Below are 27500 nucleotides of genomic sequence, written 5' to 3'. Positions count from 1 at the left end.
GCCCGTCAGACACACAGCCTGTCAGACACACAGCCCGTCAGACACACAGCCTGTCAGACCCACAGCCTGTCAGACACACAGCCTGTCAGACCCACAGCCCGTCAGACACACAGCCTGTCAGACACACAGCCCGTCAGACACACAGCCTGTCAGACACACAGCCCGTCAGACACACAGCCCGTCAGACACACAGCCCGTCAGACACACAGCCTGTCAGACACACAGCCGTCAGACACACAGTCATTCTGAAGGGGTTGAGAGAGCCCGGCAGCTTGGGGCTCGTCCGTGTTTTTAAACTGTCCATTTTAGAGATGCACCCTTCCCACACTGCCCCAGCCCACCTTGTATCACCGACCCCAGGGGGCTCAAACTCAAATACTGGAAGGCTGCTGTGTCCGCTGGTTTTTTGATGCGTTCTTGCACTTAAGTGCTTAATTTAAGCCGCTCATTAGCTTAAGAGTCTGCACACCTTGTTTCCGAGACCTTCATTTGAAGCTGATTGAAGGGGAATCACAAAACCCGGACCAGACAGGACCAGAGCTCCAGACCCCTAACTTACTTCACGAGGAAGCTAAACAAGCCACTGCATTATGATCTCTTAGAAATCAACCCGGAAAGGAAGGGTCACGTGACTATATTTGTATTTCTATTTTTAATAAGATCGTAAGTCGTAAAAGAAAAGTCAAATGGAAATAAACGATACACCGTTATAATTTTTGCCAATCTCAAAGCTTTTTGCAACCTGTGATGAAAGCCAAATACCAGAGGACATTTCTTCCAACAGTAAATTAAATGCATTAATCTCCTCTGTGTACTGAGGACAAAAATAAACAGCATGACACTTTGGAGGATTATTACGTGTGAGCAGTAGGGCCAAGCCTTCACTGTTTCAAATCTAGTGACTCCCTTTACCAACGACAACAGCAAAATTCAATGTGCCAAAAAAAAAAAAAAAAAGGGCGTTCCCCTTTCCGGGCCGTCAAAGCTGTCGCTGACGGGTATAATCCGACTGAAAGAACGGCCTAAATCAAACTCCTCCGTGATTGGGAGTTCATTTTAAATCAACAGGACTACATTGCTCTTGATGGGAGGTTTGTAATGCTAACATGCGAAGAGCGGTTGTCATGGTTAGCTTGGTTAGCATTCCTGCACAAACGACCAAGAGGGTTTTACGTCTGACCAAAAAAATAACACCTTTCTAAGGAAGGAGAGGAGCTAAGTTTGGCTGTACACCAAGGGGTCCCACAGGTGTCAAGGGGGTAAACAGACCTGTTGACTTGATTTCAGCACAAGGTACACACTACACAATACATACATGATCATCATGGAAAAAAGAGGAAAGTAAATTGTAAACATGTTAGATATTCACATCGTTAATCCCCATCATGCCACGCATGCTTAGTACCAACACTTCCCCATCATAAATATGGTAGGACACGCACAAAATAAGCATATAGTATAAACGTAAGGGCTCACTTCAAACCTCAAAACAGGGCTGCCCGATCCTGTTCCTGGAGATCTACAATCCTGTAGGTTTTCATTCCAACCTTAACAAAGTATACCTCATTCCACACCTAAGGATCCTGTTGAGTTGCTCATGAGTAGAATCAGGTGTGCCAAATTAGGTTCGAAATGCAAACCTACAGGGAGATCTCCAGGAACAGGGTTGGGCAGCCCTGGTCTAGAACAGCACGTACGGTTACGTGTGCATACATGAGCACATACAAACACACGCACAACTGCACAAACACAATGCAAAAGTTTGACTTGTTCTTATCCTATTTTAGGGCCAATTAAACAGTATGATTAATCTTAATAAGCTTAGCAAGCCTTTGCCGCCTTCACACACTGTCAGTGGAAAGTACATTTATTTAGTAAAGACATACACGTCAGATTAGGTATACACCGGCTATTGCCCTTGACCAAGGCACTGGCCTCAGAACTGGAGTTGGTCCCTGGGCACTACACTGTGGCTGCCCACTGCTCATAAGTAACTAGGATAGGTCAAATGTCGAGGACAAACTACCCCACAGGGTTCAATAAAGTGTATCTTATCATACACGTACAAAGTAAAAAGAAAAACAAATAAAAACACCAGGGGGAATAATACAAGCTAGTATTATGACACAGGGGGAAAAGCCAGCAGGTTTCTCCTGTGTGTTAGTGATCCTAAAAGGACATTTTTGTGTAACCCCGCCCCTTCGCCACGTCAGCTTCCCGTCACATCGGTGCCCAAATGAAACCCGGACGTGACCTTCCCGAATTCAGCCGAGAGCCCGCGTCGAGCCCGTTAGCCCGTTAGCCCGTACGTGGAAAAAACCGCTTTTGACGTAAACGCGCGGGTCGAGAACGAGCGCTGGCGTGTTCGGCCACGGTCACAGACACTCTGGGAGGAGACGCTCTCCGGCCGTCTCTCCCTCTCCAAAATATTTCATTTCCGTCCCCCGCTCTCTAACCCTAGCGCTGGCTACGTCGAAGCGCACCTGGCATCCGAGAGGGTAACGTTCTTCAAATTAGCTCCCAGGGCTCTACAGTGCTCCCATTTTAGGAGCGTTTGGCTCCTGAAAATTGATGCGTGCTAACTGGAAAAATAATTCAGGAGCACAGCTACTAAATGGGGCATCCTTAGCGTGCTCCTAAATTTTTCAACATGTTAGCATAGAGCCCTGTCTCCCGGCGGGACGGCGCAGCTTCGCGTTAGCGCCCGTCGGACGCCGGAGGAGGCGGAGCGGCTGGGAGCGGTTCCCCGTAACGCCCCCCGCGGGAAACAAGCGCGAGCCGAATCGACGGGGCGGCTCCGCTCCCGCGCGCGCGAGGCCATCACCAGGCGGCCTCCGCATGCAAACCAGGCCTCCGCGTTTTAACTGACCACCGGCCCGCCGGGGTCAACCCTCTCCGAAACACACACTCTGAGCTCGGCCGTACCGAAACAGTAGCAGAGCCATTAATATCTCCGCAAAGTGGATTGGATTAGGACATTTTCTCTTTTTTTTTCCCTGATTGGGGAAAGGGTGGGGGGTGGGAGGGGGGGGGGTGGTTCCTGGCAGATTTGTTGAAAACATTAAATCAACGGTGACCGCCCCCCCGCCATCCTCCCCCCCCGCCTTTCCACCGGCTTTTAGGGGAAAATTAATTATTTCGAATAACATGCGCCTCTTTTATGCAACCGGACTTATTTGCATTGAGGAAAATTCAGCAGAAGTAATTGATGCGCGCGCGAAGACTGGCAACCGAATGAACTCAATTTTCGTTCCAAAAATTTCCCCCCCTTTCGAAATCCCCCCCGGGCACACGCCGGCGCGGGACGCGGGCGGAAAAAACAAACAGAGAGCGCGGCGTGAAAAGGGAACACGGAGGCAGGATATTACAAGAGTCGGAGAACAAAAGGCCCGGCGGAGAACCGCTTGAGCGCCGCAAATGAACGATGAAGGCTTTCATTCAGCCGAGGGGACCGGATGAAAGGTATCATACGGCACCCTGACAGTTGACGTCTTCATCTAAATGTAAGAATTTACATTCTAATTAGAGGGAATTTGCATCTTAATCACGGCGACGCCCGCTAGCGTTCCGCGGTGTTTCTTCGACCGCAAAACCGAGCGGACGCCAGGAAGCCTCTCGTGAATACGATCCGACAAACATTTTAAATTCGCAATCCGAAACATCGGGGGGGAGAAGGTGTGAGGGCCCCCTCTCTCCCGGGAGGAGAGGTAATACGGCCTTCTCCCAACCCAACCTTGCGCGGCGAGAAGAAACGCCGCGGACCTTAGAGGGAGGACGGGAAGCGTCAAAAACACGCACGTGAAACGCATGAGCGTAGGGATATTCCGCTCGACTTCCTGCCGCGTCCGGCGCGGCGCGAATCTTTATCGATATCCGGCCCCGATCCTGCGACTCAGGAGATGCGCCAGCAACGGTATGGCAAGAGCGTCTAGATGTTTTCTAGGGAACCGCAGAAAGGAAAAAGCAAGAATGAGCGAAACAATTTAATCTCAAATGCTAATCGAAACCGTGCGCAACCGCATGACGTTCATAAGGCCCAGCCAAAGCAGTCCCCTCATAGACAGCGTCATGAATGCTAAACTAATGGTAAATGGACTGCATTTATATAGCGCTTTTATCCAAAGCGCTTTACAATTGATGCCTCTCATTCGCCAGAGCAGTTAGGGGTTAGGTGTCTTGCTCAAGGACACTTTGACACGCCCAGGGCGGGGTTTGAACCGGCAACCCTCCGACTGGACAATCGGTCTTACCTCCTGAGCTATGTCGCCCCTAAACAATCATTGTGGTTAATTCCCTTTTAAATGAGAGGGAACTATGGAGTTAAAAATATGAGGGGTTCTTGTTCTGGACCAGCAATGTTCCTCCGCAGCCACACCCAGTGGAGAAGGCCTAGGCAGGTTCGGTGAGGAGCGGGCACCATCGCGAGCGGAGAAGGCCTAGGCCGGTTCGGTGAGGAGCGGGCGCCATCGCCAGCGGCATTCGGCCGGAGAATCGCCTCGGCTCGGCACCATGGAGACCGCGACGGCCAATAAGGGATCAGCGGCGATCTTGCTGGGCCTAGAGACCACAGAATGAGCTTAGGAGACTCTCTTAGGAACTTACGGAGCTCATCCCCGCAGTGTTGTCAGCAGAAGCCGATTTAGCTGAAGTAGCACGAGAAGAGAGAATTCAAGAGAAATTTCCGGAAGGAAAATTGTACATTGCAAAAAAAAAAAAAAGAAGTCAGCGAGAAAGTTTGTGAGGTCTCGATGGAGGGGGTTAGGGAGAGTCAAATACAAGGACCCCCCCCCCCCCCCACTCCCACCACCCTGCAAGTGAACCTCCGCCACGGTGATTAAAGACTCCCAGACGAGAGAACGGGGGAGCCCGCGCTCCCCTCCCTTATCTCCCCTAATAAGGAGGCCCAGATAAAAGGGGAGGCGCACGGTACCCATTCGCCAAAAGGCGAAATGATGTAGCGGGACGCCCGAACGGTAAATCAGCTTAACGCTCTTAACACCGTTTACGCCCGACTTTAAAAAGTCATCCGCCGAACATTAGCCCGCGCACAAAAAAACCAGAAGCTAAATGAGGCGTGATTCATCAAACGGATACCTTTTATCGCACGTCCCCGCGAAAAAAGGTCATTTAGTATATTATATCTAAGTGAGCAGCTTAATCCTGCTTCATTACTGATAATTAAGACGCGTCATATTTTCTTCACAATGTGTCCACTAAGAGATTTGGCGTCTCGCATAAAACGAGCATCAATTCTCCCACGGCTTGGGGGGGGGGGGTAAAATTAAAGGTATAATTTTGAAACGACGGAGGCGCTTCATTCACTGGGGGGGGCGGGCGTTGCTTAATGGATGTGTTGGGGGGGAGGAATGGCGGTATGGCGGTATTTTTCCGACGGCGCATTGTTCTGTGATGAATCGCGAGGCGCGGCGGAGGGTTCTCAATCTGCGGCCTGCCGGCGCTCCGAGGGCGACGCTGCACCCGGCTTCCGTCGCCGGGGCAGCCGTCGTTGCTACGCCGCTGTGAGGCTGCTCGCTGTGAAAATAGCTAGACGGTGAGGGCCAGCTTAGTACAGGTGTGTTAGTTTTCCATACCATCTTAGCACAGGTGGGTTAGTTTTCCATACCATCTTAGCACAGGTGTTAGTTTCCAGGCCAGCTTAGCCCAGGTGTGTTAGTTTTCCATACCATCTTAGCACAGGTGTTAGTTTCCAGACCAGCTTAGCCCAGGTGTGTTAGTTTTCCATACCATCGTAGCACAGGTGTTAGTTTCCAGGCCAGCTTAGCCCAGGTGTGTTAGTTTTCCATACCATCTTAGCACAGGTGTTAGTTTCCAGACCAGCTTAGCCCAGGTGTGTTAGTTTTCCATACCATCGTAGCACAGGTGTTAGTTTCCAGGCCAGCTTAGCCCAGGTGTGTTAGTTTTCCATACCATCTTAGCACAGGTGTTAGTTTCCAGACCAGCTTAGCCCAGGTGTGTTAGTTTTCCATACCATCTTAGCACAGGTGTTAGTTTCCAGACCAGCTTAGCCCAGGTGTGTTAGTTTTCCAGGCCAGCTTAGCACAGGTGTGTTAGTTATCCAGACCAACTTAGCACAGGTGTGACTTTCCATCACAGAAAGAGCATTTTGGACCACTGGCCTGTGATGTGGAGGGGGGAGGAGGAGGAGGTGCGGAAGGAAGGAGTCTTTCAGTCTGTCCAATCCACAGGTGCAGACCAAAACTGGGCCTTTACCCCTACAACAGCCAGCCAATGGCCAGTGCTGCCTCTGGGGAATTCCACGAAAGGAAAGGAAAGATCAAAATGAAGAGAGAAAATGGCAAAGGGAAAGAGAGAGGTGGGTGGAAGTAAAAAAAAAAAAAAAAAAAGGACAAAAAATAGAGGGAGGAGGAAGTGAGGGAGAGCTCTTAGCACCCATGAAGCAGAGAAGGCTATCGTGCAGGACCGGGGGGGGGGGGGGGGGCTGTGTGGTTCATTAATAAAAGTGCAAAGTGGGGGGGGTGGCAGGGGGCAGCACATCAGAGAGAGCGTGTTGCTGGGGCTCGGCGTTTAAAGCTGCTCTGGTATTCGCCGCTACACACCGAGGTCTGGCTGCCTGCGCCACCGGCCCGCTCAGACCAGGTCCACGCCGCTAGTCGCAGCCCAGCTTATGGCGAGTTGCTCATTTCGGGGCTTTCCCATGCAGTGCAGTTCAATTTAGTTTAAGCCATGCTATTGTACTGAATAAATGATGGACTCGTGCATCACAATTTTTTAGAAAGTTTGAGCAACAGTTGATAACGAGTCATTTTATTGCCGTGAACAGCATCGTTGGCATTGTTATGATCTTCCCTGGTTTGAATTTGTTAAATAGAAATACCCTTGTCATCGTTTCTCGTGTATAGCATAGCACGTTCAAGCTCTTTAGCTACAGGTTTAATGGGAAATCAAAAACAATAATAATTATTTTGATTTCATTTGATTTGATGAAATGTTTAGGCAATGTTTTCATTGAAATTTTGACAAAATAAAATTAGAACAAATTGGAATAACTTCCTGTTATTTATGAGATCCATTCAAACAATGACAGCCCTACTCTGTTCTTCCCACACAAGAACGTGTTGGAAGAAGCTTCTTCTGATTAATATATCTTCATCTTCCATTGCCGTGGCACACCATGGAAATTGGCAATACACCGGTGCACAAAGCACATGACTCTTAAAGGGAATGAAAAGAGGTCATTTGATTGGCTATGAACAAATCCTCCTGCAACACTCCCACTGATAATACATTCAGCCTAATCCAGCCCACTTTCCACCTGCTCCGCGCACTTTGAGCCGTCCTCTCCTCAGCTCAGGTAACGAAAACACCAAAACTCAGTAGCCACGCCCAGTGCTCCACTGAATTCAGAAAATAGATCCCCCTAGAGTAATCTGGCAAGTATGAAAATAGGAGTGAAAATGGGGGAAGAACAAGGCCAGGAGATGGAAAGGACAAGGGGGCAGGGCTATAATCACACCCTGCCCCCTCAGCTCCCTGGCCCCGCGCAGGCTGGGGAAACGGTCCCCCGGACGTGGGTAAAAGGCTCCCTCCCCCCAGCGCGGGGAGAAGGCGCGGTGCCCTGTCGCGGGACCGCAGGCACGCTAAGGAGAGGCGAACCGTCGGAAGCGATTACCGTCATCGGGGGGGGGGGGCCTTTGGACGAGGCAGATTAGTTTTTGCGGCGATCGCGACGGATAGGTTATCCGGGGCCCTCGAATGGCCGCTTGGGAAATCTGGCACGCGAAGGGGGGGAGGGGGGGGGGTGGGGGCTCGGTGGCTGTCGGTGTCGTGGAGGCGCGCCCGGGCGCTATGCGGCTGGCGGTTGGGGCGAGCCAAGGCTCGCTGAAGAGGAGCGAGAGAACGCCAGGCTCCGAACCGACAGGCGATCGCCATGTGAGCTACACGGCGGTATGGGGAGGGACTTCAGGACATTAAGGGTCGGAAGGCCCCCCCCCCCCCCATTAATTTCTCAAAAGGCTTCTAAACGGAGACGTGATGTTTGAGAGACTGTCAGGTACCTTCATTAGCCCCGCCTCCGCCAAAAAAAGAGAGATTCTAATTGGCTCCCGACTTTCATTTCATACTGGCTGCACAATGAAAAGTGATTTTGGTTTTCCGTTTTTTCTGTTTTAAGGGAAAAGCCTCTCATGCCCTTCCAGGAGAAAATGGAGTGCTCAGCCCAACCGAAATAAACGTTTAAATATTCATGACATCATAGATAAAAAATACATGGCTTTTGCTCATATCTACTACCCTACCTTACATGAACAAGGTTATGTCTGCAAATACAGTTTATTATAACCAGGCTCGATGCCAGCGGAGACGGTCCAAACGATGGCAGATGAGGATTTCAGTGAACAAAATGTAAAAGGTGTACAAGATTTAAGTAAAATAAAGAACAATTTAGGTACAGAGCTGCACAGCAAAACCGACTGTGGAAGACAGAGGACTATGGATGACCTTAAATTTAAACACCGACCACAGTGTGGTCAAATTTTGAGTCATTTCTCTCAACAAATCTAAATCACCCAAGTGAACAATCTGTATTTGCCATGTTCAGATCTATATGACGTGAAATATATTATGCATTCGAGACATGCTCAGGAGCCTTTAAAGGACACCTAGGGCTGTTCGCGAAGCAATTATCGGTAATTTACCTCACAACTGTCATTTAACGTGCATCTCTAATTGGACCTTAAAACTCACGTCAAGTGCTCCGATAGACAAGCGCTTACATTGAGATAGATCTAGATTTCAGGAGGGTTACGTGGGTTTCACTTCTCAATGAGAAACCCCCCGTCGCCTTTAATAAAGTCCTCTCCGAGAACAGAAAGCTTAAAGAGCATCTGCGGAAGACAAGAAACTAAATGTAAAATGTAAAATATACGCGTGGCTTTGGCTGCTGACCCTGTGCTTCACGCTCTGTGATTGTTTGTAGTTGTTTGTAAATTATGTTGTAAATATCTCAATCCTTGTTAGTATTGTGTGGTTTGTAGCCTGTATTGTGTGACTGCTTGTTTTTATTGTAACTATGGTGAAGCCAAAGGCAAATTTCCACAAAAGTGTACAATAAAGTATCTATCTGTCTGCCTATCTATCTATCTATCTAAACATCTCCTTTTTCCAAATTAAACAGCAAGATTACTCAAATATATGGCGGCAATGCAAATAAATTAAAATCATTAATTTGTACAAGGGTGCTAAACACAACAGATATGCAAATCATACCTTTAAAACAAAAAACCCCAAAAAAACAAAAGATAAATGTTCAAATTTGTACAAAGATATCATAATCAGCCAAGTCATAACCTGACAGAGCCATAGTTTGATTGTTAGTTGGCACCAACAACATGCCAATTAAGAGTATAACATTTCTAATGAATCATTTAATTCTATATTATATGCCAAAACTAAAAATGAATACTTTTAAAATGATTGCAGCGAGACACACACAGTCTGACAAGGCCAAAGAATAAAAGAAAGGGCGAGAATACACAGCTGATAATATTAAAGACTGTTACCATGGAAATAACCTCATTGTGCATTTCAGGAGCATCATATTCAAATTTAAAATCCTCACTGAAAATGTGGGCTTTTTCCAGGAAAATTGTTTCCAGAGATAAAATATTATAAAGCAGAAACACAAAGCCGGCACGTCCACTGGCAATTCTGATGGAGGTGTGACTTAATATATATTTTTTTTCCAGAACACGCCGGTGGGTGTTCAAATTTGAAACAACCGCTAAGTAATTTATTTAGACAGGACACAACAGGCTGCAAAGGAAATTGGATTTTGTGAGGGGTTTCTGTTTTTTTTTTTTTTTTGTTATTTATTTATTTTTTTATATACATCTTCAAATGGTTTTGGGGCGACACTTTCACCGGTAATAAAAATACCCCCTAAAAGAGCCTGGAGTCATCCTGCTTGAGATGATCTGCTTTGACAAATTTAACAGCTCTTTTATTCCTTCGTCCTAATGCACTTGTCACTCAGCATTACCCGTTCCCCGTTAATGACAATGGGAAAGTTTATCTGAGGCGCTCATTTCAAATTGTCTTCGGTTTACAAAGGGGCCATAAAATTCTCGACAAAACAGGGCGGTTCTACTTACACAACTACCTTTTTAGAAGCGGGATAACTCTTTTCTCGGTTCGGGAATAATCCATTTAATGCCATGAAGTAGTACCATCAATACGCATTATCTGTGCTCAAATACATCTCTATACCACGCCTTCAAATAGCTACCTGTGAGATTTGCCTAAAAGACAGCAATGAATTTAAACATACTATATACTTATATGGCTAATGGCTTCCACCAGCTAACATTCACCAGTTATCTTTTTGAAAAAACTGTATTTATATAATCATACAATTAGAAACATCAAGTCTGAATTTGAATACATCAGACATTTCTTTTCCAGTTATTCATAAGGTTCCAATTTAAAAATGATTATGCGATTTAATAAGCAACTCCATTTTTATTACTTTTAATACATTTTTTTTAAAACTTGGGAGTCAAATGCAAAAAAAAACAGCTAATTAATTTAGTAAAATAGAAACATGGGGTCAAGAAAATAAAGTGTCTGTGGTCAGTGTAAAGTGTAAAGAGAGCCCTAAGGTTAGTTTGTTTGTTAACTTGTTATCATGGGGATTAAAAGTATGTTGACCTCAGTATCTTCCCGCAGTTAGGACCCTTTATGATTTCAGACTAAAGCAGACTGCATTGCTTTCGCGCCCCTGTCCGCTTGCCGACAGTGTCTTGGGTTGAACTTAGTTAGTTTCGAGCAATTCCCCCCGTGTGTGAAACACACTATATCAGGGTGCGCTGTGCACGATGTGGCCCCCTTCCCCCGCGCCACAGCAAGGCAGGCCTACAGCCACGGTCTCCTGACCTGCAGGAGCACTCCGTGTTCTGAGCTAGAGTGTCCCGTTAGCCAGCTAACAGTAAACACCGCTCAGAGCGACGAGTCGAGACGGAACGTACGGCCCGTTCACACTGTTGGACGTTTTTAACGTTTGTACGTTTATCGCTTTTCCACACTGTCCAGAACGGGCTCATTTTCTGCTTCAAGTTGCTTTAATGTACGACTAAACATTTGGGTTTTCAAACCTGTTAAAATGTTCACATAATCTTTAAATTAATAGCAGGAATGTTAGCACGATGTTAGCTAGCTAGCTAGCTGGCTGGCTGCTTTTTTGCTAAAGAATTTGCTTGTGTCAAGCGAGTTCGCCGCCTGCCAACGGGACACAAACACGGACCCAAGCCCTTTCTTTGCCCTCCTGTTTCCCGAAGCCCAGATTTAGCTCCAAAGCAGCCCTGTCCAAACAAAAACCGGGGCGCAGAGCCTCGGCGGCCCGGGGCGCGCCCGCCCGCCCGTCCCCCACCCCGGCAGGACCGCGGCGCGCGGAGAGCTGTGGGAAAGTTGTGTTTAGAGACAAAGCGGAGAGAATCCCTCCTGGCTGCGCCACTTTTTTTTTTCTTTTTTTTTGCGACGGCTCAAAATTCCATCTTCGGGGGAGCTTCCTGTGGCCCCCGCCGCCCCGCCCTGCCCCGCCCCATCCTGCCCCGCCCCGACCCGCCTGCGCGCTTCTACAAGGTCATTCGGAATGTCACACAGCGAGGCCGAGGGGAACCTCGCTCCCACAGCACCCCGAACCGAAACCTTCAATTTTGCCGATTTAACCGCCATCGTACACCGTCTCGAGTTCGGACGTTACCGTAAGTTTGCGGTGGGCGGCACAAAGTAGCAACAAAAGTACATCAGCAAAGCACAAATTACACAGTCCATTAACAAATTATAAGCGTATCCAACCGCACACCTCTTTCGAGATTTTTAGTAGGACTAGCAAATCCCAGAGAGCGATACCGGGAATTCTGGGAATTCCGCGGGAGGCAGCCCCTAGCCCTGATCGGTGGACGCGGCGCGCCGGGGGTGCACGGGGAGTTCAGGAGGACGGCGGACGGCGGCGGCGGCGACGCCCGGCTGAACTCCGAGCGACGTCGAACGGCGGACGGGAGAGGAATGCGAGCAGACGCCTCCCGGCAACATCACGCGGGCTAGAGGGGGATTAGCCGCAGCGAGAACATTCTCCAGATGCCTCGGAACAGACACGCTGTCAAAGCCCGCGGCCGGCCCTCTCACCTGGGAGCCGTGCAGAAACGTGCGCCGTCAGGGAGAGGGGGTCCCAATATTAGCTCAGTGTCCAGCAGTGTCCCAAGGGGGCGTAGTAAAGTGTGTGCTTACTCTACACATCGCCTACACATTTTCTGGCCTGTTTACATGGTGGCGGAAAATGACATTACATTACATTACACTGCATTACATTTTTTATCCAAAGCGACAAACAAAAGTGCATATCATGGTCACTGGACAACTACAAAACACAGGTGCAATAAGGCACAATACTCACTTCGTACAGCTATTTCTAGCCAAGAACAGAGTTCGGCTCACGCAGCGGACACTATTCTGACCTAACTTATGCCAAGCCAAGCTAGGGAGAAGAAGGAGCTACAATATTAGGACAAATACAAATTACAAAAAGTGCTGGAATGGGTGTCATGAAAGGGGGGACGTTACACGATAACCTTTACCATACTGCCAACTTTGTTGCATTACACATCAAAAACACATTATACAGCATGCCAAACTACGACACCTTGCGATGACAGTACTATGAAACAAAGAGTAAGGAAGAAGGCAGCAATATCCATTTCCTTGTGAAGAGAGAGGACACGTATTAGTTGAAATGTAAAAATGGAGATAGCAGTTGACTGTTCTCGCAGAACAGTCACAGCCGGAGAACTAAAGTCACAGTAATTATGCCAATACAAAGCACATGAAAGAGTTTACTTCAGCGATGGAGGACAACACAACCAGGTCCTACGCAGTGGGGGCCGTAAGTCTCAAGACAGAGCCAAGGTTTTCATTATTTCATTATTTATCAAGGAATAATGCCATTACAATACTCCAATTGCACTTATTCAAGAGTGCATCGTTGAGAACAAGGGGAGCTTATTGGGATGGCATTCCCACCACAGTCACCAGACCTGAACCCAAAGGAACAACTGTGGGGGGGGGGGGGGGGCAGTCGAAGAGGGAGAAGGCCAAATATTAAGTCACATAAACATAACATCTATGGGAAGTGTTGAGAGAGTGCTGGGATGAAATGGAAGATGAGGTGTTGCATAAGCTGGGGGAGTCAATGCCAAGCAGAGTGAAGGTGGTCTTCAAAGTGAAAGACCGACACAAAGTATTAACTATTTTTGACCTTCGATAAAAACCTACATACTTTTTTCGACTTGTATTCTTGAATAAGTATTAAAAGAGTTTCATAATTGCATTAGTCCTTCATCAATCAAAACACTCCGTTCTTGGTAATGCCTTCAGACTTTTGGTCCCCACTGTATGTGCAGAAATTTTAGTTGTCTGTATTGTTTTATTTGAGCGGAAAGGGGCACATACTCTACACATAATTCACTGGTACACTAGTGTTCTAGAACTCTAATGCATTCAATTGCCAGTAGTGATTCTTATATCAGCATTAGAATGTTCAGTTAAGAACATTCTAATCACATATTTGTGATCTTATGCCTTAAAGGGTTAATCTGTGCCACTGACCCTTGAAAGCCAGCGAATGAGAGACTGGGTCCCTACACAATCCACCAATGATCTTTAATCATGCTCATTTCACGCTGTTACAGAATCTTTAGTATTGTTTACATGCCCAACAAAACATATCCCAAAATGTACCACAAAATTAAAATACACCCTAGAAGAGGAAATGGGTACGAACGTCTGGACGTCACCCCTGCTGTGAAAGAACACAAATATTTACCTGTTTGGTGGACAAGAAAGCAACCCTACAACCTCCTTCCTGCCCCCAACTGAAGAGCAGGAAGCTCTGAAGAGCTTGAAGAGCAGGAAGCTCCGAAGAGCTTGAAGAGCAGGAAGCCTGTGAGATTCTAATGTTTTGGTTCCACCGGCAACTTGGCCACTTAGCGGAAGAGGAAATGCAATAGAGCCATTTCCAGCTGCTCCTCGCACGAACGCCTGAAATAAGGCCTCTGAATAATGGATGGCCGTTCGATGTACGTCCTAAATAATTTGCCGCGCCGAACGCGCGTGGCGGCGGCGGCGGGGTCCCGTTCGCGTGCGGTGGCGGCGGCGGCGGCCGGGACCCTGCCACGGAACGCCGCCGTCCCCGCTCCGAACGCAACAGGGCGGGCGCGTTCCGAGGGGCCTGAATTATTCACGCCCGATATTTATTTAGAGAATCGGTTCCAGCCGCAGCTCGGGGGCGGGCACTCGACAGATGTACGGAATACTTAAACAGGGACCTTTAAGCCTTTGGGGGAGGGCGGGGGGGGGCGCAAACCGCACCGGTTTTGGTTACATCTCGGTTCTGTTTAGACCTCGGATCGCTGTGACCTCCGGCAGCCTGATCTGGACACCGTTGCTCGGCTTGGCTTACTGGGGAAGGCACCATCTACTGTCAGTACGATGCAACCCCCCCCCCCCCCCCCCCCCCCACCCGCATACACACACACACATACATACAGGCCCAGGTACACACACGTGCACGCTTGCACCCACGCACACACACTCATGCTCACTTACGCACTCTCGCACGCACGCACACACCTGTGCGGCCCAATGACCGAAGGTCTTCACTACGCATTTGGCCAGAAACACTGACGGCATGAAGCGCTCTGATTGGCGGAGCCCTAAAACCAAGATGGCCGACTTTTCAGCCTTTCACTCTGCAGCCCTTTAGACACCTTAGGGACGCGCTCTCTGCTTAATTAGATCTGACCTGGAAATCACTTAGCTGCTCGCGTGTTCGCCTCTTACCGGCTCTAGAAATAGCGCCCACCCCCCCATCCCCCCCCCCCCCCCTCCCCGCACCTTACGCAACACACCGCGCACAGGGGCCCCATTTACAGTCTTCTTCTCCCACACCAGACTAAAGAGGGACGAAAGAAACGTCTTTGCATTCACAGACACGCGGTTTCGAACCGGTCTCTGTCGGCCCCCTCCCGTGCCCGCCCACTCAGGTTCGACCTCGTCCCGACAGGATTCAGGTCGGCGCGACGGCATCTGACCAATCAGCTCGGCCAAGAGGACTGTCCCAGGTAACAAAAACCAGAACCCGCGAGCAAACTCCGAACTCCGAACTTCTGACAGGATGAACCGATCAGAATTTTCTCAAAAAAACAGCAGAAGGAGGAAAAAAATCGAACCGCGTTCACCAGAAACGAAAGGGGTGGGGGAGGGGACGGGTCGGAAAGGGGACGTGTTGGCTTTCTTACGTAAGCCTGTGGGAGAAACTGCGCCATTAACATCTCAGCAAGGGAAACGTGGATGTAAATTCTCCCTCTAGACCAGGCTGGCAGGCAGGCAGGCGTCGCTTTTAAAATCCGGCGGCGGGTGACGCAATCGTCCGAAACTTCCCGCTCTTAACCCGGCCGGCGCTAAACTGACGGCTCGCTCGCGACGACGATGATGATGCAACCGCGCTCCTCAAACGCGCAACCCGAGCCCAGACAAAACCTCTCACTTCATCTCGCAGCTGGGCCTAGTTTCACTAAACCGCTCCCCCCGCCCATAACCGTCCACCCACCCACCCACCCACCCCAAAAATCTGGATCTCCACTTCTTGGTATTAACCCCTTTGACCCCGCACCCCCCACCCTCATTCCCCGATCGGTCCGAGGAGCGCGAGTGCGGTTTAATTGCACGCCTTCTGCATTCTTCACCGAGTCCTCCGAGCCAGCGCAGGTGAGCCGTCTTCGCAGCGCGAGAAACAGTGATTGACAGGTCAGGGACGGTGATTGACAGGTCAGGGAGGGTTAAATCTCAAGGCCTCGCACGTCACCCGCTACCTACCTGCCCAAAAACGGGGGACAGGGGGGTTAATTCTGCCCCGCAGGCATTCTGGGTAATGGCTGCTCGTCGAGCGGCGGTTGAACTCAGGGCGACCTCGTTGCAGCCGTCGTAAGCTCGCAGAGGTGCTCAGTATGCGGTTCCATTTCGCGTTCAGAAAACAACTCGAGTGTGCGAAACACTGGACGATCAGCCTCAGGCTAGCAGGGACTCACTCCACACTGAATTACACATCTGAGGAAAACTTTATTTTTATAACATTATTTTTTCTAATTATTAGCAACTTTGTGTGTCACTGTACAAGCAGCATTGCACAACACTGTACAACAGAGCATTACCCAAATATCTTGTCATCATTTATTTTTATTTCAACCTTTATTTCACCAGGCAAGTCATTAAGAACAAATTCTTATTTACAATGGCGGCCTGAATCATGCCTCATTCTAGATTGACATTGACATTGTCATTCTGAAATAGACTATGCTTAACTGTGTGAACTAGACCCGATGGTCATGGCTATGGGTTGGATTTGCCCTCAAATTTCTACATTCTTAGTCTCGCGGTTTGTGTGGCCTTTGCACGGCTTCGACACGCCGACTGAGCTCGAACCCAAACGAGCCCTCACCCGCCCAAGGGGAACAGCTAGCAAGATGGCGGCCAATCATTTGGAATGGTGCCAATAACGCTGCAGGCAGCACCGAGGACGGCTACAAGCCGATGTGTCTAAAGGGAGAGGGCCCATCAGAGCCCTGTGTGGGGAAGACCGTATGCAGTCGCAACAGTGCCAGTGTAGCTATTCTGCTTTCATTTTTTTTGGACGTGTAGTTCTTCGGAAATTCCTGTGCCACAAAGAGCTGAAGTGACAAGGAACCCCCAGAAAACACTGGGGAAGACCTTAAATTAGGCAACACAGCAATTTGGGAAATTGACTAATAGGCGCCACAAAGAAAAAACACAGTTCTTCGCTATGAAGCATTGGTGGCTCAGTGGTAGAGCTCTCGCCTGCCACGTTGGAGGCCCGGGTTCGTTTCCCGGCCAGTGCTCCAGCCCAGCCACTGGGGATGCGCAAGCCAGTGCATTCGCAGTGCCGGGCCCAAGCCCTAAATGGGAAGGTTGCGTCAGGAAGGGCATCCGACCAAATATGCCAAACCAAATATGTGGTTCGGAGAATCCGCTGTGGCGACCCCTAACGGGAACAGCCGAAAGAGAGAAAAGTTTTTCACTATGAAATGTTAGACCATCATGTCCTTACACAGTCATTTACACACTCGTGCTCTTATAACCTGGGACGAATAACAAATTTTAAAAAACAGGTGTTTGATTCCAGAGAAAATACTCTATAACACATATTCTCTATAACGCACACACACACACACACATTTGTGGGCACACACACACACACACACACACACACATTTGTGGGCACTCACACACGCACTCACTGCCAGCTAGAGAAAGGGCCTGTGACTGGGGCTCAGGCGCTTCGGCTCGCTCGTACCGACAGCCCGGCTGGCATCCAGGGGCCCGCTCACTGCACGCCAGGGGGTTCCCTCATGACTCTACAGCAGTCCTCGTGCACGCTAACACCCCCCCTCCACCACCCACCCACCCCCAACCACCCCCACGCCTGTAGGTTCCCTGAGGGGGGGGCGGGAAGCCCTGCAGGCTTGAGAACAGCAGGTGCAGTTTAAACAGTGCGCTGTATATAAACATTAGCACTGATAACATTAGCGCAACATTTCCGTTAACGTTAGCAGAACATGTAGCACAACGTGTTCTGCTAATGTAATGTAACTGTAGCATAAGATTTCCAGTAATTGTAGCATTACATTTCAAGTAACATAAGCGTAACATTAGCATGACATTTCCTGTAACTGTGGCATAACATTCCCAGTAAAATGAGCACAACATTTCCAGTAACTGTAGCATAACATTCCCAGTAAAAGGAGCATAACACTTCCTGTAACTGTGGCATAACATTTCCAGTAATAGGAGCACAACACTTCCAGTAACTGTAGCATAACATTCCCAGTAAAAGGAGCATAACACTTCCAGTAACTGTAGCATAACATTTCCAGTAAAAGGAGTGTAACACTTCCTGTAACTGTGGCATAACATTTCCAGTAAAAGGAGCATAACACTTCCAGTAACTGTAGCATAACATTTCCAGTAAAAGGAGCATAACACTTCCAGTAACTGTAGCATAACGTTTCCAGTAAAACGAGCATAACGCTTCCAGTAACTGTAGCATAACATTCCCAGTAAAAGGAGCACAACACTTCCAGTAACTGTGGCATAACATTCCCAGTAAAAGGAGCACAACACTTCCAGTAACTGTAGCATAACATTCCCAGTAAAAGGAGCATAACACTTCCAGTAACTGTAGCATAACGTTCCCAGTAAAAGGAGCGTAACACTTTCAGTAACTGTAGCATAACATTCCCAGTAACATCAGCACAACCCTTCTGCCAACAAAGGCATCAAGGAAGTGGGGGATAATGGACATAAAGGCAACAGAAAATCAGGAATGATTGGGCGGCTTGCTCATCGCCGATCTTTTTAACCGCGCATCTGGCCGCGCGGTCGTCCTTCGGTCAGCGCTCAGGAAAAGAGAGGCGGTCGGCGTGACTCAACCCGAAAACCCGGACACCACATGACTTGCGTGGCGTGAGCTGGTTTTTGTGCGAAGGGGGGTGGGGGGAGGGGGGGGGCGGCGGCTGTGGTTTTAGCGGGGAGATTAGCTGGCCGGGCCAAAGTTGGCCTCCGAAGCCCAGCCAGCTTATGCCTCCGGCCCTTTGAAGTCCGGCGGCCATACCTGGCACTGCGGCGGTGGGAACCGGGCCGGTGTCAGGTCTGATCAGAGCGCCCGTCTCAGGACGGCCAGCTACAGCCCTCCCTAATTGGCCCAATTGCGGATTATGCCCTTTCGGCGCAGATTCAGGACAATAATTTAGTCAAATGGGGTCCTTTTTATCTTCGTCTAATTAGGTTGCCTAAGTTTTTTTTTTTTTTTTAAAGGGATTTAGGTGGTCTTTTTTATTATTTATTTGCTATGTTTAAAGGCAGCCCTTCTCGGGGTAAGAAGGGGCCTTGGTTTGAGAAGACAGAAGACAGAAAGCGTTGCTTGGTGTCTGAGACGTATGTCTGAGACGTTTGTGTATATGAAGCGCATGCCAAGAGTTTTAAAATGTCTGCCCGGCGAGGCGGAAACCCCATTTAGATTCAGAAACCTCCCAGTGCCGACGCGCAATGGAACACGGGTCCCTTAATAACGTGCGTCCACACGACAACAAATTCCCAAGTGCTCATGTTCCTACTGTCTACTGCCTACTAAATCTCATTAGCATAACAATGGCATTTTGCACTACATGAGAGATGGCTTTTTTGAGGGGGTAAAAAAAAAAAAAAAACAACCGTAGGAAAATAAAAAATAAATAAACCGCCGCAGCAGCCAATTCATCTGTAAAAATGAAGAGCACACCGTGGGACTGTTGAAGCTCCTCTGAGTTGTTGCAGAGTACCCTCTGGCCAAGGGCACATTTCCTTCATCTCGAGAATAAAAAAGTTTGACAATTTTACAGGAAATTACCGTAAGTTTGCGGGAAGTAAACATTTAACCCGGAAAATGTTCGACAGGAAGCAACAGGGAGTGAGTAACCTGGAAATTGTTTTACAGGAAGTCTAGAGGAAGCAAGCATTTAACCTGGAAAATCCTTCATATGAAGCAACAGGAAGTGAGCACTTAACCTGGAAAATGTTTTACTGGAAGTAACAGGAAGTTTAGAGGAAGTAAACCTTTAACCTGGAAAATGTTCTACTGGAAGTTAAGAGGACGCAACCATTTAACCTGGAAAATGTTTTACAGAAAGTAATTTCACCTGAGAAAAGTCTTACAGCCATTACTATGGCAATTAAGATATTTGCTTTCTCAATTTTCCTGAATAACCCAGTTAAAATATAAAAATAAAATCAAGTACAAACAACGAAGCACACAAAACCTCTCATGCAGCTGGTGAAAAAGTGCATTGACTGCAACGAGTAAATCATGGAGCCCAAATAACAGCCCATAATAATCTCGAAGACGCTAAAGAGGACTCATGGTACCCAACGAGCCCTCCTGTGGAATGATCACCCGAGTAACCGGGAATGATCTGTGGTCTCCAGAGGAGAAGCACAGAGGTGCTAGCCTAGCAGCTAGTCTGCTAGCTGCATTAGTGGAGCAAATGGAGCCTTAGGCAAATCATTTCCTGTGATGTCATTTCTGAGTCTGAGTGGAAGGGGCGGGATTCCCCGTGACCAATGAGGCGCTCGCTGAATTCCACTGGCTGGGAAAGCATAGGAGCCTTCCCTGTGGGTTTTTTTTTTTTCAGCCCCTCTTTGACTTTTTATGGAAAAAATTTCAACGCGGTGCAGAAAATATCCAAAGTCCAAATCCTTAGAGCAATCAGTAACTGTGCTTACGTAAAATACGCGAGAACATTCAAAGTGAAGTTGTTTTCTTTCGGCTTGATTCCGCACTCGGTCCTGCCCCATGTTCAACCCGAGAGGCTACAGGAAGCTCGCAACGTGCCACCCGATCGTTTCCGTCCCCGCAGAGAGGGGGCAAAACAAGCACGTCGGTCCTTACGGTTTATCACAGGAGAGAAAGAGAAGAGAAGTACCGCGTGTCAAAACCCCACCCCTGGCCCGCAGCATCACTGACTCGCCGAGTGCAGAAACAAAGCTCATCGTGCCTGGTGTTTAAAACGCACCGTGTGATTTAGAACAATTAAAAATACCCCCGTGACAGCGGGCATAAGACTACAAATGGAGAAAACGGAACACAAAAAAAAAACTACAACAGAAGCCAAACGGAGACGAAAGCAGGCACGAAACTCCCGTAAGGTGGTCTTAAAGACCCGCGACGAACGGCTCGAGCGCTTCGCCCGGCCTGCGGAGGCGGTAATTAAAAGGCCGTTGTGAACAAGCGCCTTGGTTTTTACTGACCTTATAAATCCGCCGTTAAGTGGCCATTAGGGGGGCGAGAGCTGGGCGGGGGAGGGGAGAAGAGAGGGGCGGGGGGGGGGGGGGGGGGGGGTCCGGGAGAGAGGGGAACCGGGAGGGAGGTCCCCGCGCGGACGATGACCCGCCGCTGACAACGGGCTTGCGGCCGAACCGTTAACGGCCCTGCTGGTGATGAGGTAATGAGGGCCAATACGGCACCGTTAACTGGGAGGAAAGGGGCCTCCATTAGTCACTGAACAGGGTCCTCGCTGATTTACTGCTCCAGGGAAGAGGGCAAGTGTGAGTAAGAGTGTGTGTTAGTGTAGTGTGTGTGTGTGTGTCTGTGTGTGTGTGTGTGTTAGTGTAGTGTGTGTGCGTGTGTGTGTGTATGTGCGTGTGTGTGTGTGTCTGTGTTAGTGTAGTGTTAGTGTGTGTGTCGGTGTGTGTGTGTGTGTGTTTGTGTGTGTGTTAGTGTAGTGTTAGTGTGTGTCTCAGTGTGTGTGCGTTAGTGTAGTGTGTGTGTCTGTGTGTGTGTGTGTGTGTGTTAGTGTAGTGTGTGTGTGTATGTCAGTGTGTGTGCGTTAGTGTTAGTGCAGTGTGTGTGTCTGTGTGTGTGTATGTGTGCGTTAGTGTTAGTGTAGTGTGTGTGTCTGTGTGTGTGTGTGTGTTAGTGTAGTGTGTGTGTGTATGTCAGTGTGTGTGCGTTAGTGTTAGTGCAGTGTGTGTGTCTGTGTGTGTGTATGTGCATGCGAGAGTGTGTCTGTGTTAGTGTAGTGTCAGTGTGTGTATGTGCATGTTAGTGTAGTGATAGTGTGTGTATTAATGTAGATTCAGTGTGTGTGTGTGTATGTGCGTGCGTGTGTGTATCTATGTTTTTGTGTGTGTGTGTGTGTTAGTTTAGTGTTTGTGTTAGTGTGTGTGTGTGTGTGAGTGTATATGCGTGTGTGTGTGTGTATGTGTTTTAGTGTGTGTGTGAGTACAGCATTAGTGTGTGTGTGTATGTGTTTTAGTGTGTGTGTGTGAGTGTATATGCGTGTGTGTGTGTGTTTTAGTGTGTGTGTGTGTGTGTGTGTGTATGTGTTTTAGTGTGTGTGTGAGTACAGCATTAGTGTGTGTGTGTGTATGTGTTTTAGTGTGTGTGTGTGAGTGTATATGCGTGTGTGTGTGTGTTTTAGTGTGAGTGTGTGTGAGAGTGTGTGTTTTAGTGTGTGTGAGTGTGTGTGTGTGTGAGTACAGCATTAGTGTGTGTGTGTGTGAGTGTATATGCGTGTGTGTGTGTGTGTGTGTTTTAGTGTGTGTGTGAGTGTATATGCGTGTGTGTGTGTGTTTTAGTGTGAGTGTGTGTGAGAGTGTGTGTTTTAGTGTGTGTGAGTGTGTGTGTGTGTGAGTACAGCATTAGTGTGTGTGTGTGTGAGTGTATATGCGTGTGTGTGTGTGTGTGTGTTTTAGTGTGTGTGTGAGTACAGCATTAGTCGGTGTGAGCACTGCTGGGTGGATGGGGAGGGTGGGGGGGCTGTGAAGAGAGAGCGGAGGGGGACACTAAGTTGCTTAATCAGCGCTGGTCTAAAGAGGCCAGCGGGTCAGGGAGGGGGCCGCGTGGTCACTTGAGGGTGACGTCCCAAACACCAAAGCGGTGCCAGACCGGATTGAGCGCCGGTGCGTGAGGGACGGGGGGACGGGGGGACGGGGGGGGGACGGGGGGGGGGGACGGGGGTGGTGGGGGGTTAGCATGCTAATTTGCCGGCCGGGTATTCTCACGTCGGACGAACCCGCAGCAAATCGCTCGCGCTCCAAGAGAGAGACCGAGCGAAACTCAAAGAGGCGGCGTCAAAGAAACCCGCTCGTCTCACGGAACGGACCCCCCGAGCCGAGCCAATCGCGGAGGGCCGCCGGGGCGACTCACCGGCGGGCCGGAGAACAGGATCCGGTGAAGAGGCGGCGGCATTCCTCGAGGCGTAAACAAAAGACGCGTCTCCCTCCTTAAATTATCGAAGGCCACCCACACGAGCTTAAATGGCGATTTAAGACTTTAATGCTACGATAAAAGAAGGCTTACCTACGCGGAGACGAAAGGAGGAGGAGAAGAAGAAGAAGAAGAAAAAAAAGCACAATGGCTGTCCTGCGTTGACAAAAAAAACCTCCGCAGGACCAGAATGCTTTTTTTGCAGAGGACCGAGGAGCTTTCAGGCTTTCCGTTTCTTTAATTCGGCCAATACGCCCCACGTTTCAGTTTTAACCACTGAAATCAAACCCAGCTTGACTGAGAAGGTAACTGCCGAATTTCGGTCGCTTTCTTTCTGTTGGAAAGGTATTTTTTTTGCACGCGAGCGTCGCCCAAGTTTCAAAGTTCCAGCGTGAGAAGCGTTACCGTGTCAACGGCCAGTCGATATCTCCCAGGTTCTAATTAGTGCCCGAAGGTTGAAATGGCCCGAACGGATTGGCAGCCGAGTTAAACAGACGCAAAATCCGACCATTAGCGCTGAGCGCCCTCGCTACAGTCAGCCGGATCGGGACACTCCGCACTCTCGGAACGGAGACGCGAACGAGAATGGGCGAATCGCCGCTCGGCCCCTGCGGTTCCCCGAGGCGGACCCGCGGGACGGCGGACCCCTTTTTGCGTGCTGCGCGTTTTATTTTCGGCGGGGCGAACGCATCTTGACGCGGCGTTCGTTTCGGGAGCCTCTCGGCCCGGGGGCGTGCGGCGCACGGCGCGCGGCGTGTCGTCGGAGCGCCTCACCTCGATGGTGAACTGCTTCCTCTTCAGCTTGAAGGCCAGGTCCTTTTGGTCGGGCACTTCGCACACCAGGCAGTTCAGGTGGGGCGTCTGTTTCACGTGAAGAAGGCCTTCGCGGGACAACAAAGGAAATTAGGAATTAGGAGTCGAGCGAGTGTGAGCGCCACTGGAAGGACGAGACCAGTAAACTTGACTTTTGGTGGGGGGGGGGGGGGGGGGGGGGTGTACGCAATGAAACCCCCCCGCCCCCCCCCCCCCCCCCGCCTTCCCTGCACACACACCCCAAACCATCCCTTCCTCTCGCAACCCTTTTGTGAGCTGAACACTTGAAGCAGCGAAGCAAATGTTGTGATTATGCCCAAGTAATGAAGCAGAACAAGATAAACAACAATTCTTGTCGGAAGGAGCGACTAATCGCGTTGGGTTGGGTTGGGTGGTTGGGTTGGGTGGGGTTGTGAGGGGGAGCCTGGGAGTCGGGGTGTGAAAGGGGATCCCGGTGTCCGTCAGACTGCTTGTGGGATGGGGGGGGGGGGGGGTTTCTCCCCCCTCTCACTCCACCGGTGTTTACAGTAAGCGAACGCGGCTGTCATCCCCCCCTCACCCCCCTCCCCCACGCCGCCCGCGGTGCAGCTGAGCACGCTTTACTTTATTAACCAAAACAGAGGGAGAGAGCAGAGAGGACAGAGGAGAGGAGGGGAGAGAGAAAGAGAGAGAGAGAGAGGGAGGGAGGAAGATATGGAGAAAGAAGGAGGGAGGAAGAGAGAGAGGGAGTTAGAGAGCGATAGAGAGGGAGGGAGAGAGAGAGGGTGGGGAACGGGGAGGAAGAGAGGGAGGGAAGTAGGGAAGGAGGAAGAAAGAGAGGGAAAGAAAGAGACAGGCAGGGGAGAAAGAGAGGGAGGGGATGTTTCCATATAAGCAAGTAGGCTACAGTATACCTTGCAGTCATTGTTTTTGATTTACAACACAGGGCTATTAGGTACACATCCTGCGGCTGTGACGCAGCTAACAAGCTAGCTAGCTATCAACGTCTAGTTAAGCCAAGCCTGTGCTAGTGTACGACGAACAAACATGACGCGAAGAGCAGGGTCCTCATGAAGGTGTTCCCCTGCGTAGCCAGCACCTAATATCAAAAAGAATCTAAGTATCGGACAGTGGAACGCATTTAAAACGCATAGCTTATGCTACTTCCGAATTCAGACCCCGTTTGAGTGACCAGCTATTCCGTAGCCCAGTGGTTCTACAGTGCGTATAATAAAAATAACGACACATATTCTTTTTATTAGCACGGCCTCAGTGCCCAGGGGCCACTTAACGAGGCTAACAAACGAAATGTAAGGACGGTGTTAAGGACGCGAGTGCACAAGGCAAAAAATCAGAGAGTAAAAGGGGATTCATGAGGAACTCAAATGCTGAGTAGCAGCGAAGTGAAGCAGTGATGCTGATGCGAGTCTTCACAGGAAGCGAGTGTAAGTGTTCACAGGATCGAGCATTAGACTCTCGACTGCTTTTCGAACATTTCTGTTGCAGCATTACACAGACAAACAGAAATGCACACACATACACATAGCTGTAGATAATAATGCACGTGTGTTACTTTGTTCAAGTGCATATTCATGCATGCAGACGTCAAAAAAGTATGCGTACATTCTGTATTTATGCATTTTTACGTGTGTAAAGAAAATAAAAATAATTGCACTGAAGGGCTTTCATTAAAAATGAAGATTTTTAGGGGGGTTTCATTAAAAATGAACAAACATCTCATTTCCTTCCTTGCATCATCTTCCTCACCACCTCAGCTGTTCCCAGCTGACAGAGGTAAACATGGCTTACTGTGTGAGTCATCTTTAATTACATATCAAAAATGTGTGAGAAAAAAATGGACCGGAATGATACAGTGAAATGTTTAATTTAGGATACAGATTGCTGGACGAGACAGGACTACTGATACAAGTTTGATGCATTCGGATACGCAATATACAGATATTTACTCATTTATATTTATATATTCTGGAGCCCACACATACACATACACACACACACACACACACACACACATTCCCACACACCAACACAAACACACGCAACCACACACCACACAAACACACACACTTACCCACACACATCCACACAAACAAACAAACAAACACACACACACACACTTACCCATGCACACCCACACAAACACACACACACACACACTTACCCACGCACACCCTCACCCTTTTCTCACGGGAGACCAGAAAAACAAAAAGCGTTGTGAGACAGAGGAATCTTCAGCTGAAAATATCCCTTCTGCATAAAATGCCCTGTATGTGCGATGGTGATGGTGGCGGGGGCGGGGGGGGGGGGGGGGGGGGGTATGCGACACGCGGTGATCTTAAACAGCACACGCCCTCGCGCCGGGCGCGATTCCCGCCACTCGTTTAACACTCTCGGCCTTGCTACGGCCGGACTCGGGCAATATGGCGCCGTGCGGACGGACGTCATTAAAATCCCGATTCTCTGGCGCTGAGGGACTGGGATTCGGGGCCCGGGGTCCGGGGTCCGGGGTGCGGGGGGGCCCCGCGCGGAGCGACCCGGAGCGTCTGAAATCCCCCCCCCCCCGGGGGGGTCCCGTCTGCCGAGGCGCACGTCTGATTGAGTCGCGTCACACTAATCTGCCCTGACAACACACGAGGAGCTGCCATGTTCCTCTCTCAGCACTAATGCACTTTTTTGTTTGAGAGAGTGACCTCTCCTCTCCTGAATGGCTGGAGGGAGGAGGGGAGGAGGGGGGAGGGGGGAGGGGAGATGGGGGCGGGGGGGAGGGACAGAGGGGAAGGGGTGGGGGGTTGGGGGGAGGTGAGAGAGGAGCAGGGGATGAGAGCGGAGTTAGAGAAGAAATTCAGATTCAAAATTTTAAAAAAAAATCCCTGCTGGGAAATCCCTGTGCACGGTGCATTGTGCGTGTCTGTCTGTGTATCAACGGGCGCGTACATGTTTGTACATGTGTGTGAATGTACGCGTGTGTGTGTGTGTGTGTGTGTGTGGATAATGTGTGGGTGTGTGTGTGTGCGCATGCGTAAGCAAATGTGTGGTTTTGTGCTTTTGAGTGTCTGTGTATATGTGTATAAACGTGTGTGTGTGTGTGTGCAGGTATGTGAGTGTATGTGTGTGTGTTTGTATGAGTGTGTGTGTGCGAGGAGGTGTGTGTGTGTGTGTGTGTACAAATATGTCAAGGAAAGCACCAGAATCCTGGTCTACGTTTGGTAATCTGTCCTTGGGTAATGTGTCACGGTTTGGCAGAGTTTTCCCGGCTCAAAACGAGGCGGAGGTGGTACGTTAAATTGTGATCATGTGATCAAATGTCAAATGTCGTACCACATCTTGTTAGTAATGTGAAATATACTATTTTAATGGCCAGATGATGACTGTCTTTTCACCCGTCCTCTCCATTCTCCTTCTCGCAAACTCACCCTCTAAAAAAAATTGTTTATTCGAGTTTACACTGGTCCGTTAACGAAGGATTCTGAGTTTTTTACGCAAGAAAATGAGCCTCAATGCAGGGGAACAAATACACTTCAATAAACACAGATATTCCAAGGCCTTTTCTAAGATTACAACAAGCGATGACCCAGACGTGAACCAAAACAAAAATAACTGCTCCTGTTTCTTTGAGCCAATCGTCTTTTAGCGTCTGACAATTTGCGTTGTTTGTTGATCATAATATTTACGCGGTCGTTGGCAACATTGCGAGATTCATAGAAAAAGCGTTTCATTTGAACGAAAAGTCAAAAACGAGACGTAAAAAGCTAGTTTGCTTAACGTGAATACATTAAAACAGAAATCGCTCAGGGATTTAAAAAATATTATTAGCTTATGTGGCAAATTTGACAATGAC

At 49.1% G+C, this 27500-nt stretch overlaps 1 protein-coding gene across 1 annotated transcript in view; it reads right to left on the bottom strand.

Annotated features, from left to right (window-relative positions):
- The window catches only part of elp4 (elongator acetyltransferase complex subunit 4), a 76950-nt gene that overhangs the window by 16143 nt on the left and 33307 nt on the right, over positions 1-27500 (bottom strand). The window contains exon 9 of the mRNA XM_035395101.1: positions 23624-23730. Within this exon, the coding sequence (XP_035250992.1) occupies positions 23624-23730 (107 nt within the window). The remainder of the gene's footprint in view (positions 1-23623; positions 23731-27500) is intronic.

This window comes from Anguilla anguilla, chromosome 16 (genome assembly GCF_013347855.1).
Source record: "Anguilla anguilla isolate fAngAng1 chromosome 16, fAngAng1.pri, whole genome shotgun sequence".
Lineage (NCBI taxonomy): Eukaryota > Metazoa > Chordata > Actinopteri > Anguilliformes > Anguillidae > Anguilla > Anguilla anguilla.
Note: the sequence above shows the minus strand (reverse complement) of the source record. Positions and strands in the feature narration are given on the sequence as shown.